Genomic DNA, 15,426 nt, shown 5'->3' with positions numbered 1-15,426 from the left:
ATCAGTTTTCTTCATCCAGTGAGGATAAAGCGAGCAGGTGAAGTCAGCGGCAGCACCTTCCCCTGCCCAGCCTCTGGATTGCCTCTTAGCTTCGTTTTAAGTCTTGGTGTCTCTCTTTCTGGCTAGTGAGAATTCTCAGAGGGGAGGGCTCCCCAGCTACCCCCTTCCCCCCCCCACACACACACGCAGCGGCTTGCGTGTTATGGGAGGGGATGTGGTCCCATTTCACACCTGAGCAACTGAGGCACGCTTTGCTTTTGCACACAGGTAGGGCTGGCGCTGTGGGATGGAGTTGGGAAAGGGGACTTCTGGGTGTTTGGGTTTTCTGCTGTTATTTTTAACTCTGGTTTTAAGCGTCCTTTCTTGGCAGCTATGGCCACAAGATAGGGCTGGGATGTTGTGAGACGCTTGATGTAACTAAAAGGGCCTGGCCTGTGAGTTCCTGACCGAGGAGGAAGTGGTTAGGTGGCCAAGAATGCAACCTGCGCCTCCCAGATTAATTAATAATTGAGTGCTGGCCCCCGGCCAGGCAGAGCCAGCCACGAGAGATACAGTGAACCAAGAGTGGTTAACTACAGTGGGGGAAGGAAGAGTTTGACTTGGCCTGTGGCGAAAAGGGAAATTCACAATGGCCATGATTTATGGGCTGAATTACTTCAGGTCCTCCTTAGTGGGCCCAACTTGGGCATGTGCTCCAGGAAAGCAGACCCTGGTGGCCTGCAGGGCCATTTGTGCCCACGGGGAAGGGAGGCAGTAGAGGTGCGGGGGGCCGGGGGCGGGGCGCAGTGGGGCAGGCACCAGCCGCGGCGGAGGAGGTACAGGTCTCAAGTGGAGGAGGTGGCCAGGAGAGAGACTGCACTATCTGGTGGAACTAGTATAGGCTAGAAATTGAGTGCCCCTTGGGTCACACTCTGCAAAGAGGGATGGAAGGAAGAGTGGGTGTGGAGTCTGGCTCCCCTGGGTTCAAATTCTAGCTAATTGGCTTTGTGACCTTGGGCAGGGGACTTAACCTCCATTTCCTCCTCTGTAAGATTCTACCCACCTCCTAGGATTGTTCTCAGGGTTAAATGAGACGGGGTATGTGGACGGACAGTGGCCAATAGCAGCCGGATTCCCATAGGCTGACGGGAGACGCCTCAGTAGTGACCCAGCGATGGCAGGATCATTACTTAGTAAAGCTCTGCTAATGTTTGCTGACCCCATGCGTGCCAGGTGTGTGCTGCTTGCTAAGGTAGACACGATTATTCAGTTCCCTTCCCCAAGAGCCCCTTCAGGCTTCCCCATGATTCAGGAAAGGCACTCCTTCCTCCCCTTATCACACAGGTCCCTGTGGCTGCAAACAGCCCTCAGGAGGAGCAGGCAGTTCTAGAAGGCACTTGGACATTACCATCGGTTGGGTTCTGTCCATAGGTCTCCCTGGTCCCCTTGTCTTTCCTAGAAGACAATTAAGGATTATGAATTGGATCATGGCAAAGAAGCCTTGTGCCCCTCTTGGCTGAAAAGTTAGCCTTGGGAATAGGAGACCAAACAGAAGCACGGTTGACAGTTGTGACAATTGCGCTCACATTATTGCTGCATTGACTTGAGTCGTGCAGCGTGTGCCCATGTGTACCTGGACACAGACTAAAGAATTACTCTGAGAAACTTACTGAGCTGGTGACTCATTTTCCCAAGATGCTTGGCCGGGGGTGAGCCGGGGTGAGCGGGGGTGAGTGGGGGTGGGGCGCCGCGCGGACAGTGGAAGGAGCACCTTTGGCCTCCGAAGACGTGGATGAGCCCTGGTCCTCCTTCCTCGTTAACCCCCTGTGGGCAGTCACCCAACCTGTCTGAGCTTTATATTCCATAACCTAAAATGGGCTTGAATGGGCTTGGAGAATTGGAAAACCCTCCACAGTTAGAAACAGTATTCCACCATCACTATCAATGGGGGTAGAGTCACCTTCTTGGCTTGGGCTACAGGGGCTGTGAGAACCAAGCTTGGCCTCCTTCTGCTTTGGAAACGGGTCCTGGACTTGGGGCTGAGGCATGGGGCGCAAGGCTGTGGGGCTGTGTCCACCCGCTGGCTTGATGTGATGGACGGACCGCCTGGCGTGCTCCTTTCTCTGCACCTCTAGCCCCATATCAAACAAGCCATTCCTTTCCAGGCAGCTTGGAGCTTGGGCACAGATGGTGCCGAGCAGCTTCAGCTGCTTCAGTTTTACTCAGTAGCACAACCACAGACAGGAGGCCGGCTTGCAGGGGTGAGCTTCTGCCAAGCCCTAGGTCATCTTGCAACATTTTTGCAGGGAACCTTTAAAACTCATGTTACTGTGCTCTTTACAGCAGGTATTAGTATTTAATTGGGGCTTAATGGTCTCTCCAGTCAATATTAGCTTTTTGCTTATTATAAAGCACTCTTGTTTGTTCCAGAAATGTGTGTGATCCAGGCAACCCTCACTTTAAGAAAATCCAGTATGTAGGACCCTGTGTTCACTAAAGAGGTGTGGATCATATACCTTTGTGTTACAAAAGGATATTTTTAAGGGAAGGATTTAATGCAAGGATTTAATTTGAATGCCCCCACCCAGGGACTTTAATTTGGGGGTGTTTATCCCAAAGTGCATCTTTAATGTAAATAAGGCAGGTGTATTTGACTTGCAAAGGTCACATGATACTGGCTCGTTGGTAAACGACACCAGGCTGGTGTTAGATGAGGCTTGTTTTTGAGAACTTTGCAAATAAGAAAACCAGCTCCCCATCCTATTCTTTGGCTGTTCCATTGACAGCTATGCTCCCTGTTCCATTCACCCTCATAGACTTAGCAAGTCTGAGAAATTAAATCCACCCCCATTGCCAGACAACTGTAGGTTTTAGGCGATTTTTTTTTTGAGCCACTGAAACAAGTGTGGCACATAGCGAGCTCATCTGGCATTCCATTGGTGGGGCTGCATCATGAGGCTCAGCAAGTAGGGATGCTGCTTCTCCCTCCCCCACTCAGTGTCCTGGCTTCTGAGCCTCAGTGGTGTCATCTGTTCAATGGGAACGGTACAGCTGCTGCATTTTTTTCAGACCTGGGGAAAACCCGATGATTTCCCAAGTTCCCTCCCAGCTCTTGGATGTGAAATTCCATTCATCGCCCATTGTTGACAGTGCCCTCGTCCGGTGGCAGGGTGCTAGGTCTCAGGGGAGGAGGGGCAGAGATGAGTGACGCCTCATGCCAGGCCAGCCAGCTTGCAGGTGGGTGCGGTGGAGACACACACCCTCCTGATGATGGCATCAAAGAGTGTCATGGAGGAGGGGCCGTGCAGTTCAGACCCAGGGACTGAGTAAGACTTTTCAAAGGAGGTGACATCGGGGTCTTGATGGTTGAGTAAGAGTCTGACAAACTTTGGGGAAGGGAGGAGGAAACTCATGTTCATCAAGTGCCAGTTACCGTTGCTAGGCCCGTCATGAACCTGCCCCCCGCCCTTGACCCCTTTGAGTGAGTTGTTATGCTGGCTTCATGGGTGTCCAGTGTGTGCCCCACTCAGGGCCCATGCTCAGAAGGGGCCTCAGCTCAGTTTAAGGCTATGCTTTCGCCACTGAAATTCTGAATACTTTTTGAACAAGGAGCCCTGCATTTTCACTTTGCACTGGGCCCCCCAAATTCTGTAGCTGGTCCCAGCCCTCAGAGACGTGGTCACCTGCCCACAGTAACCCAGCTGTTAAGATCTGCACTAGTTCACCTCTCTGCTGCCTGTGGTCTCAGGGAATCTTCCAGATCAAGAGAGAGTGGGATGGACAAAGTACACACAGAGTGGGGTGTTCAAAGCACCGGGAACTAAGGGATCCCAGTAGCAGGGGTGCCTCCCCTGATTACCCCCTGGGATGTTTCTGCACCAGGGCAGGTTCCTGCCCCGCAGAGCTGCTGAGACAGGCTGATTGAGGGCAGTTTTAAGGTACTTTGCTTTTATGGCTTTACATTGGGTCCAAGTAGAAGTTTAAGGCAGGAGGTTTGCCAATAAAACTCAAATTGTATTTGGGAAATAGAAGAGAAATGGAGGTGTCCTGAATTCCCCCAGCTCTGGTAGCCTGCAGGGCAGGAAAGTACCCCCAAATGGGCTTCCCTGAAGCACACCGCCAACTGCCACAGATTGCGGCCCCCAACACACCTCTACACACGCCCAGGCTGTCCCCATCTGAACCCCCAAAGGGCCGATTTTCTTCAACAGGGAAGTCAAGGTTGGGCTGAGTCAGTGAACTTTGGCACTTGAAGCCTAAGGTGGGAAAACCCACACTCCGCCAAGACAGGAACCCAGAAGAGCAGCCAGGGGCCTGGTTCTTGTGTGAATTCAGGAGTTCGGCCATCGGCAGGGCAGGCCCACAGCCAGGGAGGATTGGGGGGCCCCTTCCCTTCTCACAACCGCATTCTCTTTCCTGGGGACTGAGGTACCCAGCTTCATTATCGTGCACAGTGTGTTTTTAGAATCTTTCCAGGGGCAGTATGAAAAGCCAGGCTTTCCCATCCCAGGGGGTCTCTGGCTAAGAAAACAAACAAACACACTCAGAGTCTGACTTTGTGATAAAACAAAAGAAGACCTGGAATGGGAGCAAAGTTCAGAGGCTTTTGCCGCAGAAACTGGTTCCTTCTGGAAAATGTGGGGCTGATTTTATAAGCCGCTTATCGCCGGCTCTCTCCTCCCCTTGCAGACAGATGCTTTTCACCGTCCTTACCTCCAGGGCACAGGGAACCAGAATTTTCCCACCTGGACTTGGTTCCCTGTTAGAAGTCTGAGTGGTTCCCCTGCCCTGCCTCCTTGGGCCTTGTCTTTTCTGGCTCAGGGTGTTGGGCTTTCCTTTAGGAGTGTAGGGCCAGGCCAGGCCGGCACACCAGTGTTTCTGGGGTAGAGTCTGAATGCTCAGCTCTGATGGAGAGTGATCTGATGGCGGCCTCAGTGTGGCTCTCAGAAGCTGGAGCTGCCTGCAGAGTGTTTTTAAGAAGGGAGCTTGGACCACAGAGCACCGAGGTCTGGGGAGAAAAGCCACTGCCCACTGGGCCCGGGGAACCTGGAACAATCTTGCCAGGGAGGCAGGGCGAGAAGGATGCTGATAGAAGTCATAGGTCCTGGTAGGTGCCAGGGAAACTACCTGTGGAGGAGACTCTGAGCAGGCCTGTGTGTATTAGGGCCCAGGTGAAAGCTTGTTTTATGTCAGGGTTGCAAGAGGAGTTCGTCTTTTCAGGATCTGTTTGACTACTACACAAGATAGATGAATGGAAACCTTACCCACCTCAGCCCAGGCCGCCACTTTGTTCAGCCAGAGACCTGGGGCCGAGCAGGTTGGGGTCAGGGCGCCAAGGCCAGAAGAAAGGCCTTCCTGCTGGGCCCAGCAGGTCTCTCTCTAGAGAAGGCCAGTTACGACTCAGCTGGGCGGCCACTGACTATCCTTATACTCACATCCCTCTAAACCCCTCAGGGCGGGGGTTCCATGGACTCCCCAAAAGAGCAGATGAGGCAGCACGAAGGGCACAGCAGGGAGGAGCTGGGCTCAGAGGCCGTCGGTCAGGGTTCCCGTGCTGCATTGCTGCGTGGCCTTTGTCCCTGGGGTCTGTCCTCTGAGAATGGAGGTGATTCTGCTTCCTGGTGCAGAGCACAGAGCACCCGGCAGCTCCCACACTCCAGTTTCTCAGCCAGGGTCAGCAGCCCTTTCCCAAGGTCACCCTTCATCATTGCAGTGCATTTAGAAAATGCTCTTTGTGTTGAGGAGGGGTGGTGGGAGTGCATGGGAGAAACTGTACTTAAAAACCAAAAAAGTGTATGTGTTTGCAGGGCTGCATAGGGGACCATAGATAGCTGTTATATGGCATGGTTTCTGAAAACCCCCAGTCTTCGCAGAAGGTGGGCAGCGTGTGGTGGGGTCCCCACATTGCCACATCCAAGGGCCACTTTTAACATCCAGTCTTTATAGAGTCTCCACGTGCCAGCTTGGAGTGGACACGGGTGGGTTATTACAGCACAGCCCCTGTGCCATTACCCGGCAGGCCTCTGGAGGTTTGCAGCCCATAGGTTGCAACCATGAGAGTAATGCAAAGCCCCCTGTCTCTAGATAGATGTGAGCTTGAACCCCAGCTTTGCAACTTCCTAGCTGAGGACTGTGGACACACTACCTGACATTCAGGCCTCAGCTGCATCTTAAAATAGAAATTACTGAGACGATTAACAGTATGTTGAGATACTGCATTTAAAGTGCTTCATACTCTGCTTGGCATTTGGTAAAGGTTCATTAAATGTTGGCTGGTAAATCATCATCATTACTATTATTACTACTACTACTACTGGCTGGCTTATTTTATTGTTATTATTACTACTACTACTAGTACTCCTCCTCTTATTTCCCCTTGATTCTCAATTCCATTGGAACATTGCAGGTATTATTATCACCTAATTATGAATACCCTTATGAACTATACAGGCTGAGTCAATCTATTAAATAATTTATACAAATAACATATAGAGATAAGATGGTGGTAATAATACTAGTGAAAAATAATAGCTGTTACTTATGGAGTGCTTATTTTGAACCAGGCATTATTCAATGCACTTGAAATTAATCCCAGCAGCCCGAGGCAGTAACTTCTGATTGCATCCCCATTTTACAGATTAGGAAACTGAGGCCCAGCGGGTGAAGTCACTTACCCAAGATTTCACCACTATTGAGTGGCAGAGCTGAGATTCACATGCAGGCAGCTTGGCTTCCGGGCCCTGTGCAGGAGACACCCAACTGGTCCTAGCCACTGTATTGCGAATTTTCCCTGTAACCTTGGCAAGTTCCCTTCCCTCTTTGGGTCTCAGTTTTTGCATCTGCAGAATCATGAATTTTGGCCACATGGATCACGCATTTCCTGGCCTCCCTCCTCCCCTTGCTGTCATTCTCCTTTTGCACCACACACAAGACGTGCGCGCGCACACACACACACACACACACACACACACACACACACACACCCACACACACACACACACACACACACACACCCACCCACCCACAGAGCAGAGCGGCTGGTCGACTCTCTGGAAAGTGGTGGCAAAGCACAGTCCTTGGCCCCAGAGACCAGCGGCTGAAAGAGCCCCCAAGGTGGACCCCGTGCAGGCAGTGGCGGTGGCTAGACCGCCCGTGATGTAATGACCGATTAGGAACTTCCTCTTGGAAGCCTGGCTTCCTCCAGGGGCCAAAGGTGCTGGAGCTGAGGTGGGGGTGGGGAGGGGCGGGTGGGAGCGAATAAGAGGAAACTCCTGTCAGCTGGGCCCTGCTTTTGGAAAGCATTCAGCGGAGAGGCTTGTTCTAAGCTGTTGACCATTAACATGGCCCTGTGCACATTCCTTCTCTGCTTTTACTGCCGGATCCCAGTGGATAAAGGACTGGTCTCCCCCTCCCTTAACAAAGAGAAAAAAAAAAAAAAGAGCTTCTAATTAATGCTGTATCTCTGGACTTGTTGCAAAACCTGAAGCCATTTCTGTAGCTTAAAATGACAAAGGAAGGTTAAGTGGAAACTTCTTTTTCCCTCTTTAGTTTGATAACAAAAACTACTTATCTAATGGGCAAACAAGGCTTTTAAAGGGGTGTTAGGTTAACCAGATGCAGGGCCACGTAATTACTCCCAGGCCTGGGAGCCTCAGATGAAAAAGCTGCTGGTTGGATGGTAACTTAAAGCCACAGGCATGACATGGGACAGAAGAAAGGAGTTTTCCAGAAGGGTAGGAGGCCCCAGTGGGGCCCTGTGCAAAGGGGATTGGAAAAGCCAGCCCTAGGCTCCTCTCTGGCTCTGCCACCAACTTGCTGGGTGACCCTGGGCAAGTCACTTAACTTCTCTGAGTCTCTGAGTCTCCCTTCCCAGCTCTCGATGGGGTCTGCCCATGTTTCATCGTTCATTGAGGTGTGGCTGGGCCAGCCCCAGGAGAGGCAGGGAGGCTGCTAAGGCCCAAGGGGGTGTGCAACAGCAGGAGCATGAGCGGCCCAGCCAGGCCCTGGAGACCGGGGGACTCAGGGTCCAGCTTCCTGCGAATGCTCTGAGCCTCCACATCCAGCTTCCTTAGTCTAAGGGATCGTAGACTTTAATCTGGGCATGTCTCTGGTTTGCCTCCCAGGATGGGTGAGTCCAAGGCGGTCTGGCCCAGTGGAAAGGGGGGAATCACAAGGAAAACAAGCTGCATTGCGTGTGCTCAGGCTTTTGGAGCGTGCGGCCCACGGGGGAGCACACAGGAACGTTCCTGCCCTTTGTTTTGACAAAAAACTGCTGATTCGAAGAAGTTAAAGGCTTTCTTGGGATTTCAGCTCTCCCTGCCTCCCCCAGACGCAGTTGGCCCCCTTGGTGCCCCAGCACCCCGACAGAATTACACGTTGGGCTCGAAGCACCCTTGCTGGGCAGAGGGGCCAAGAGGAAGGAACGCCAGCCGTCGGAGGGGCCGGCTTCAGTGCAGGGGAGAGGACCTACTGTCAGGCCAGTCTCCTCCTGCCCGCCGCAGGCATCACCACCCTCTGGTGGCAGGAATGTGGGTGCCACCAGGCGGCCAGGCCGCCCCTGTCCAGCCTGGAAACACAGGGCTTGTCCCTTGGGCCCCCTGGGAGCCCTGCTGGGACCACTCCAGGATGGCCACAGAGGGCTGGCCTAGCAGCACATTTCCACTATCTTCGTTGTAATTCTTTCAAGGCACCATACGTACAATGAAATGCACAGCTCTCTAGTGCATAGGTTATGATTTTTGACAATGTGTACACCCAGGTTCCCACTGTACCAATCAAGATATCAAACATTTCCAGCACCCAAGAAAGTTCCCTCATCCCCACTCCCCAGAAGTAATCCCTGTTCTGATTTCTGTCATTGTAGGTTAGTTTTATCTACTCAAGAATTTCATATCAATGGAAACAAACAACACGTCTTCTGTGTCTGGCTTCTTTCACTCAGCCGGATGCATCTGAGATTCACCCACATTGTGGTGTGTTTCAGTAGTTTGTTCGTTTTTATTGGTGTGTCGTATTCCACTGTATGGATGAGCCTTATTTTTGCCTGCCCATTATCATAGTCTGTTTGGGCTGCTATAATAACGGTACCATAAATTGGTGGCTTAAATAATGCATATTTATTTCTCACAGTTCTGGAGTCTGGGAAGTCCAAGATCAAGGGGCTGGTAGATCTGGTGTCTAGTGAGAGCCATTTCCTGGTTCCTAAATGGCTGTATTCTTGCTATGTCCTCACACGGTGGAATGAGGGAGCTCTCCGGGGTCTCTTTTAAAGGGCACTAATCCAGTTCATGACCTAATCACTTCCCAAAGACCCTACCTTCTAATGCTGTCACATTGGGGGTTAAGATTTCCAACGTGAATTTGGGGCGGGGGGGCACACGCAAACATCTAGTCCATAACATCCATCCTCCTGTTGATGGACATCTGAGCTGCTTTCCAAGTTTGGGTGATTACGAGTAGAGCTGCTGTGAACATGCATGAAATCACAGAAATGTAGAGCTCATTGTTCAGAAGGGAAGACTGAGGCCAGGAGAAGGGAGATGGCCTGCCTGATCAGGGCCAGGAGGCTGGACACCGGCCTGGTGCCGCTCCGCCAGATCTGCCCCAGACATCGCGCCAGACCGCGCCTCGCCTCTCCCCCTCCCCCTGGAACCCTTCCAGCTGGGACCCAGAGTCTGGCTGGGAACTAGGCCAGGCCTTGAGCAGGGGGTAGCGAGCAGGAGTTTCGGTCAGAGCGCGGTCATCTTTGATGTTGTTCACTCGGGTCTGACTCCGCAGTATTTATTTGCAATTAAGGAGCTGGTTCCTAATTAGGCTGATGGCGGGACCACAGCCCTGGAGCCACGAGAAGCAAAGGATCTTCTGCAAGAGACTGTCCCCTCGCGGCCTGAGTGGCAGCCCAGGCCGCAGACGAGAGGTGTGGTGGGTCAGGTGGGGCTCTGCGTCTGTGAGGAGTGGGGAGGTGACCCTGGGTTTGGGGGTGCCTGCCTTCTCGCAGAGGGAGGGTCAGCTTGTTCTGAACACACAGCATGAGATCGGAATACACGTGTGTGTGTGTGTGTGTGTGTGTGTGTGTGTGTAAATAGGACTCCAGGAGCACTCATCTGTGTCCCCTGCGTTCAGTTATCCGTTGCTTCACCCTTCGTTCCTTCGCTTACTGAGCATCTCCTTGCATCTCAGGTACCGGCTGGGAGCTAAACCTTAACATTTGTTAAGTGCTTTACCGCTTGCAAAGGGCATTGCCGTCCATTGTCCTATTGTAACTTCCCATGCTGGTGACTCTGGGTCGTGACCCGCGACACCCCTAAGGAGCCCTGGCCTTGGAAGGGTTAGGCCAGCGCTGGGACGAATAGACAGACAGCTGCTTCTTTCTGCTCCCAATTGATCTGCTGCCAGAGTTGCCAGAAAATCCAAAGATGGACTGTGTAAATGAGGCGCTCAGTTATGAATAAGTCCGTTTTACAAATGGGGAGACTGAGGCTTGGGGACATTCAGTGGCTTGTTCATGGCCACATATCCAGTCAGTGGTGAGAGCTTAGGTCTGTCTCACTAGGAAACCTTTTGGATCATGTGACAAGCATTAGGTTAGAATCTGGGGTCTCTAGTTCTGGTCCCACTTCTGCCACCCACTGCTGTGTGTCCTTGGGCAAGTCACCCGATACCCCCGGAGGTGCCATCTTGTAGGCACAAGGACATTGGACTCAAATGATGGTTCCCACAGGCCAGCCTCAGGACTAAGTTTTCATTGGCCCATGGTGAAAGAAATAAGAAAATTTCTTATAATCTAAATGTGTTAATTTAAAATTTTCTGATTTAGGTCCTACCTATTTTGTGAGTATCAAATTACTTTCTTTTGTGCTAGTGATAGTAGATGGTCTTGGGGTTTTTAATAAGTCTGTATGTGTGACAAAGTAAAACCATGGTAACCTTATGACATTCCCAACTCCTCCATTAAACAGTGTATTGGTTTATGAAAGCCCAAAGCATCGGGGCTCCCTGGATGAGATGATGTGGGGGGAAACCCTCCAGCTCTGGAGCCCAGAGACCCTAAGAGCTAGATGGGGACAGGGAGGCCCCAAGCATGGTGATGGGCTCACCTGCCGGCCTGCTCTCTCAGGATCAGACCTGAGACCCTAGTCCTTGCCCAGCACCCCCTTGGGCCTGAGGGCATTGGCCCCACCTGCTGGGATTCCGGGGGGCGGGGGTAGGGGTGAGGGCAGTGTGCCAACACTTGGGATCTGTTTTATTTCCTTCCTTCTTCCCTTGCAGGTGTTCCAAGAGCACCCTGGGGATACATGCAGACTTGGGACAGATGCAGAAAGGACTAAGACCCACCCCTTCCTCCTTGAGAGTTGAGGCCAGCCAGGGGCACAGACACCTGCTCAGGCCAAGGGAGGGACTGCATTTAAGGCTCTAGGCGCACAGAGGGAGAGGTCAGAGAGGGATTCTCAGAGGCGGCAGTCCATCCCCTGGAATTTGGAAGACCTGGAGCCCAGGCCTGATGAGTTGTTACCCAGTCTGCTCAAGCAAAGAGGCTGCGGAAAGTGAGGCCTGGCCCAGGCAGTGTCCCTGAGCGCCACGGATGGGGCAGGCTGGGCCCTAGGGCAGCTCTGGGGCGGGGCGGTGAGGGGGTGGGGTTCATCCCCACTCACAGGGTCCCATCCCCCTGCGAGGAGCGCTGACTGGGGCAAGGCCAGGGACACAGGTGTTGATGAGATGGGGGTGGAGGGTGAGGGCGCATTTGGCTCGGCTGGGGTGGGAGGTACTGAGAGGAGGGGGACGGGAAGGCCCACTTGGCCTTGAATGGAAAGCCTTTTAGGAGCAAGTACCCCACCCCTCTCAATCCCATTACCCCCACTCCCTGACTGTTAAACTGCTTCTTTGCCTTTTGCAACAGAGTGGCTCCCTCCTGGGGCAGAGCTGCCACTTTATGACTAGGGTGGCCCTCTCTGAGCTTATCTGTAGAGGGGATGGCAGTACTCCCTCACTCAGTGGGACTGGGTGAGTCTTCAGGGAATGAAGACCTTTCGTTTCTGGGTCGGGCAGTGACTCACCGGCCTGTGGGTGAGCACCTCTAGGACTCACAGACCACGAGAGCAGTCATGGTTACAGGCGGGGTGAGGTTTCGAGAAGGGGGGGCATTTGCTTGGTGCATGGGTTTTGGGGGGTGTCTGCCCGGCGTATGGAGAAGAGCGCCCCTCGGGAGTGTGGCCTGGCACTGATGCTGGCTCCAGCACTCACTGGTGTGTGCCCTTGACCGGTTATGGCACCTCCCTGGGCCTCAGTTACCACACCTGTGAACTGGGGTGATAACAGGTGCAACCAAGGCCGTTGCGAAGAAGGCGCCTGGCTCGTGGGAGGCACTCAGGGATGCCTGTTGTCTGTCTTGTCACCCGACGTTCTCCAGGCATAGCTTCTTTGCTTCCCCGCCTCTCTGTGCCTAGTGCACTAATGGAGTTCTTGTTGCTCGGTGAGAAGGTTGGTGTTGGAGTTTCACGGCCAGGCTGGGATGGTGCTGCTCTCCTGGCTCTTGGAAACTCTCAGACCCGTGCTGGCTGGCTGGCTGGCTGGCTGGATGGATGGAGAAAGGGGCAATGGCTTGGGGTGTTCCTAGCTGTCCACCTGCTGGGGCTGGCCTAGTGCCCGCAGCTGTGTCACCTACCACGGGCTAGAGCTGTCTCTCTGCCCACTGGCTAAGGGGCAAGTCAGCTGAGGGCGGGGAGCAGGGCCTCTTTCCCCCATCCCGACCAGCTAGAACCACGAGGGGCCTGGATGGGGACCGTGAGACAAAATGATACGTCCTCAGGGGCTGGCCTGGGGACCTGTGGCTGGGATCTTAATGCCAGGCAGAGGGCAAGGGGCATGCCCTTTGGGACTGTGCCCAGCCCCAGGCCACAGCAGAGCGGGCAGCCCACAGGAGGCCCCTCAGGTGGACATTTTCCTGCTAGGTGGGCCTCCCAGCACATAAGAGAATGTCAGGAGCCCCGTCACCCGGCTGCTCTGGGGCTTCTAGGCGGGGCTGGGCTGAAGGCAGACAGAGCTGACCTCACCCAGGCTCCTGAGTGAAGTTGTTGGCAGTGCTTTCTCCCTCAGGTTTGATTGGACTTTGATCTGTTTCTTTTGGAGAAGCCGAGCCATAAAGGGCCTCAGTGTGTCCTCATCAGGCCTCCAGCAGACCTTCTCCCTCTGCAAAAACCGCAGCCAGGGGCCTGTGTGGAAACACATAACCCCACCGGGCAGTCACGGGTGCCCACCTGCTTGTCAGAGCCCTGAGCTCGAAGGAGAGACCAGATGTCAAAACGCTTCAGCATCTGAGAAGCCGGCCACACCCGAGAGCAGTGAGGAGGGGGCTGCCCTTCAAGATGGGTCCCTTGCCTATACCTGGTATTAGGCCTGGTCTCAGAAAATTGTTAAATTCATGCGGACACGTAGAGATGCCCCAAGCTGGAGTGAGGAGGGATCCCAGCCATCATCCAGGCCACCCTTTTGCCGTCTATGGGGAAACTGAGGCCCGGAGAGGAGCCGCTGGCAAACTGGAGCCCTCGAGGAGCGATTCCCTTTGCACTTAGAGACCCTCTGCTTCTCCGTCTCACAGAGGTGGCTACAGTTCTGGTGAAAAGCTGCACTTCCTGCCCAGAGAGCCAACTTGAGGGGCCGGGGGTGGGGGTTACTGGGAGACTCTGCGCGACGCTCCAGGCTGAGGCTGTGCGCCGTCGGGCAGCCGCGATTCCGATTCTGGGCCGGAAGAGATCCTGGGGGCCACATTGCCCACCGCACCACGCCTTCCTATGCCTGAGTCCCCTCTGAGGGGCGGTTTATGCCCTCTGATAGCTTCACCCCGCTCTGTTCAGGTTGAGGCTTGGACTGACCGGGTTCAAATCCCGGTGGTGCCCCTCGCCAGCTGAGTGGCCTCGGGCAGGCTGCTGGCGGCTGCCAAGGCTCGGATGCTCATCTGTAAAATGAGAAGGTGGCTCCTCACGGTTAAGGGAGGACCCCGTGAGTCACATGCAGAGCGAGGAGTGCAGAGCACGGCACCCGGAACAACGTAGGTGCTCGCCATTCAGTCCCTCCCTTGGGTGTGTGGGTGTGTGTCCCTCTCCTGCTGGCTTGTAAAACTCTATAGGCAGGAGCCGGGTGTGGTTCGTGTTTGGGTACCTATGGGCACCTGGCACAGTAGGTGCCTTGCCTTCGTGGGTGTCTGGGGGTGGGGTGGGCGGTGAGGTCCTGCTGTGGGTTAAATCTGAGGACGGCCTGGCCCGCAGTAGTGCTCCCCATGTCTGTTGGGCGCCAGAGACCCCCCCTCAAACCCCACCGGCCAGGCGGCAGTGCCACTTCCGCTGCCCTGGAGTAACACCCGCGTGCCCTGTGCTTGCCCCGCAGACGCCAGCATGTCTCCGGATGCCACCAAGCCGAGCCACTGGTGCAGCGTGGCCTACTGGGAGCACCGGACACGGGTGGGCCGCCTCTACGCGGTGTATGACCAGGCCGTCAGCATCTTCTACGACCTACCTCAGGGCAGCGGCTTCTGCCTGGGCCAGCTCAACCTGGAGCAGCGCAGCGAGTCGGTGCGGCGCACGCGCAGCAAGATCGGCTTCGGCATCCTGCTCAGCAAGGAGCCGGACGGCGTGTGGGCCTACAACCGCGGCGAGCACCCCATCTTCGTCAACTCCCCCACGCTGGACGCGCCCGGCGGCCGCGCCCTGGTGGTCCGCAAGGTGCCCCCCGGCTACTCCATCAAGGTGTTTGACTTCGAGCGCTCCGGCCTGCTCCAGCACGGGCCCGAGCCCGACGCCGCCGACGGCCCCTACGACCCCAACAGCGTCCGCATCAGCTTCGCCAAGGGCTGGGGTCCCTGCTACTCCCGGCAGTTCATCACCTCCTGCCCCTGCTGGCTTGAGATCCTCCTCAACAACCACAGATAGCGGCCCGCCACCTGCCCCGCCAACGGGGGCCCCGTGCCCAGAGACACAGCCCCCACGGACGACCCCTCCCCCCAGATATCATCTACCTAGATTTAATATAAAGTTTTATATATTATATGGAAATATATATTATACTTGTAATTATGGAGTCATTTTTACAATGTAATTATTTATGTATGGTGCAATGTGTGTATATGGACAAAACAAGAAAGACGCACTTTGGCTTATAATACAGATATATTTTCTTTCTTCTCCTCCTTCCTCTTCTTTATGGTTTGTTGTTGTTGTTGTTGTTTGTTTTTTTTTTAAGAAAATGATACAGCAGAGCTAGGTGGAAGAGCCTGGGTTTGGTGTATGGTTTTTGAAATATTAATGCCCAGACAAAAAGCTAATAGCAGTCACTCGTTGATAATAAAGTATTCGCATTATAGTTTTTTTTTTTTTTTTAAACTGTCTTCTTTTTAACAAAGAGGAACATGCAGGGCTTCTGTGGGTTTCTGACCCATCAGGCATCCCGAAACTTGAT

The 15,426-nt window shown here is 53.9% G+C and overlaps 1 protein-coding gene across 2 annotated transcripts in view; it reads left to right on the top strand.

Annotated features, from left to right (window-relative positions):
* Positions 1-15,152, top strand: part of SMAD6 (SMAD family member 6) — a 73,892-nt gene extending 58,740 nt beyond the window's left edge. For both annotated transcript variants that reach the window (XM_057543433.1, XM_007166123.2), the window contains exon 4: positions 14,359-15,152. In XM_057543433.1, coding sequence (XP_057399416.1) covers positions 14,359-14,900 — 542 coding nt within the window. In that variant the 3' untranslated portion in view covers positions 14,901-15,152. The remainder of the gene's footprint in view (positions 1-14,358) is intronic.
* Positions 15,153-15,426: the final 274 nt, after the last annotated feature.

The sequence above is a fragment of the Balaenoptera acutorostrata genome, chromosome 3 (genome assembly GCF_949987535.1).
Source record: "Balaenoptera acutorostrata chromosome 3, mBalAcu1.1, whole genome shotgun sequence".
Classification (NCBI taxonomy): Eukaryota; Metazoa; Chordata; class Mammalia; order Artiodactyla; family Balaenopteridae; genus Balaenoptera; species Balaenoptera acutorostrata.
Note: the sequence above shows the minus strand (reverse complement) of the source record. Positions and strands in the feature narration are given on the sequence as shown.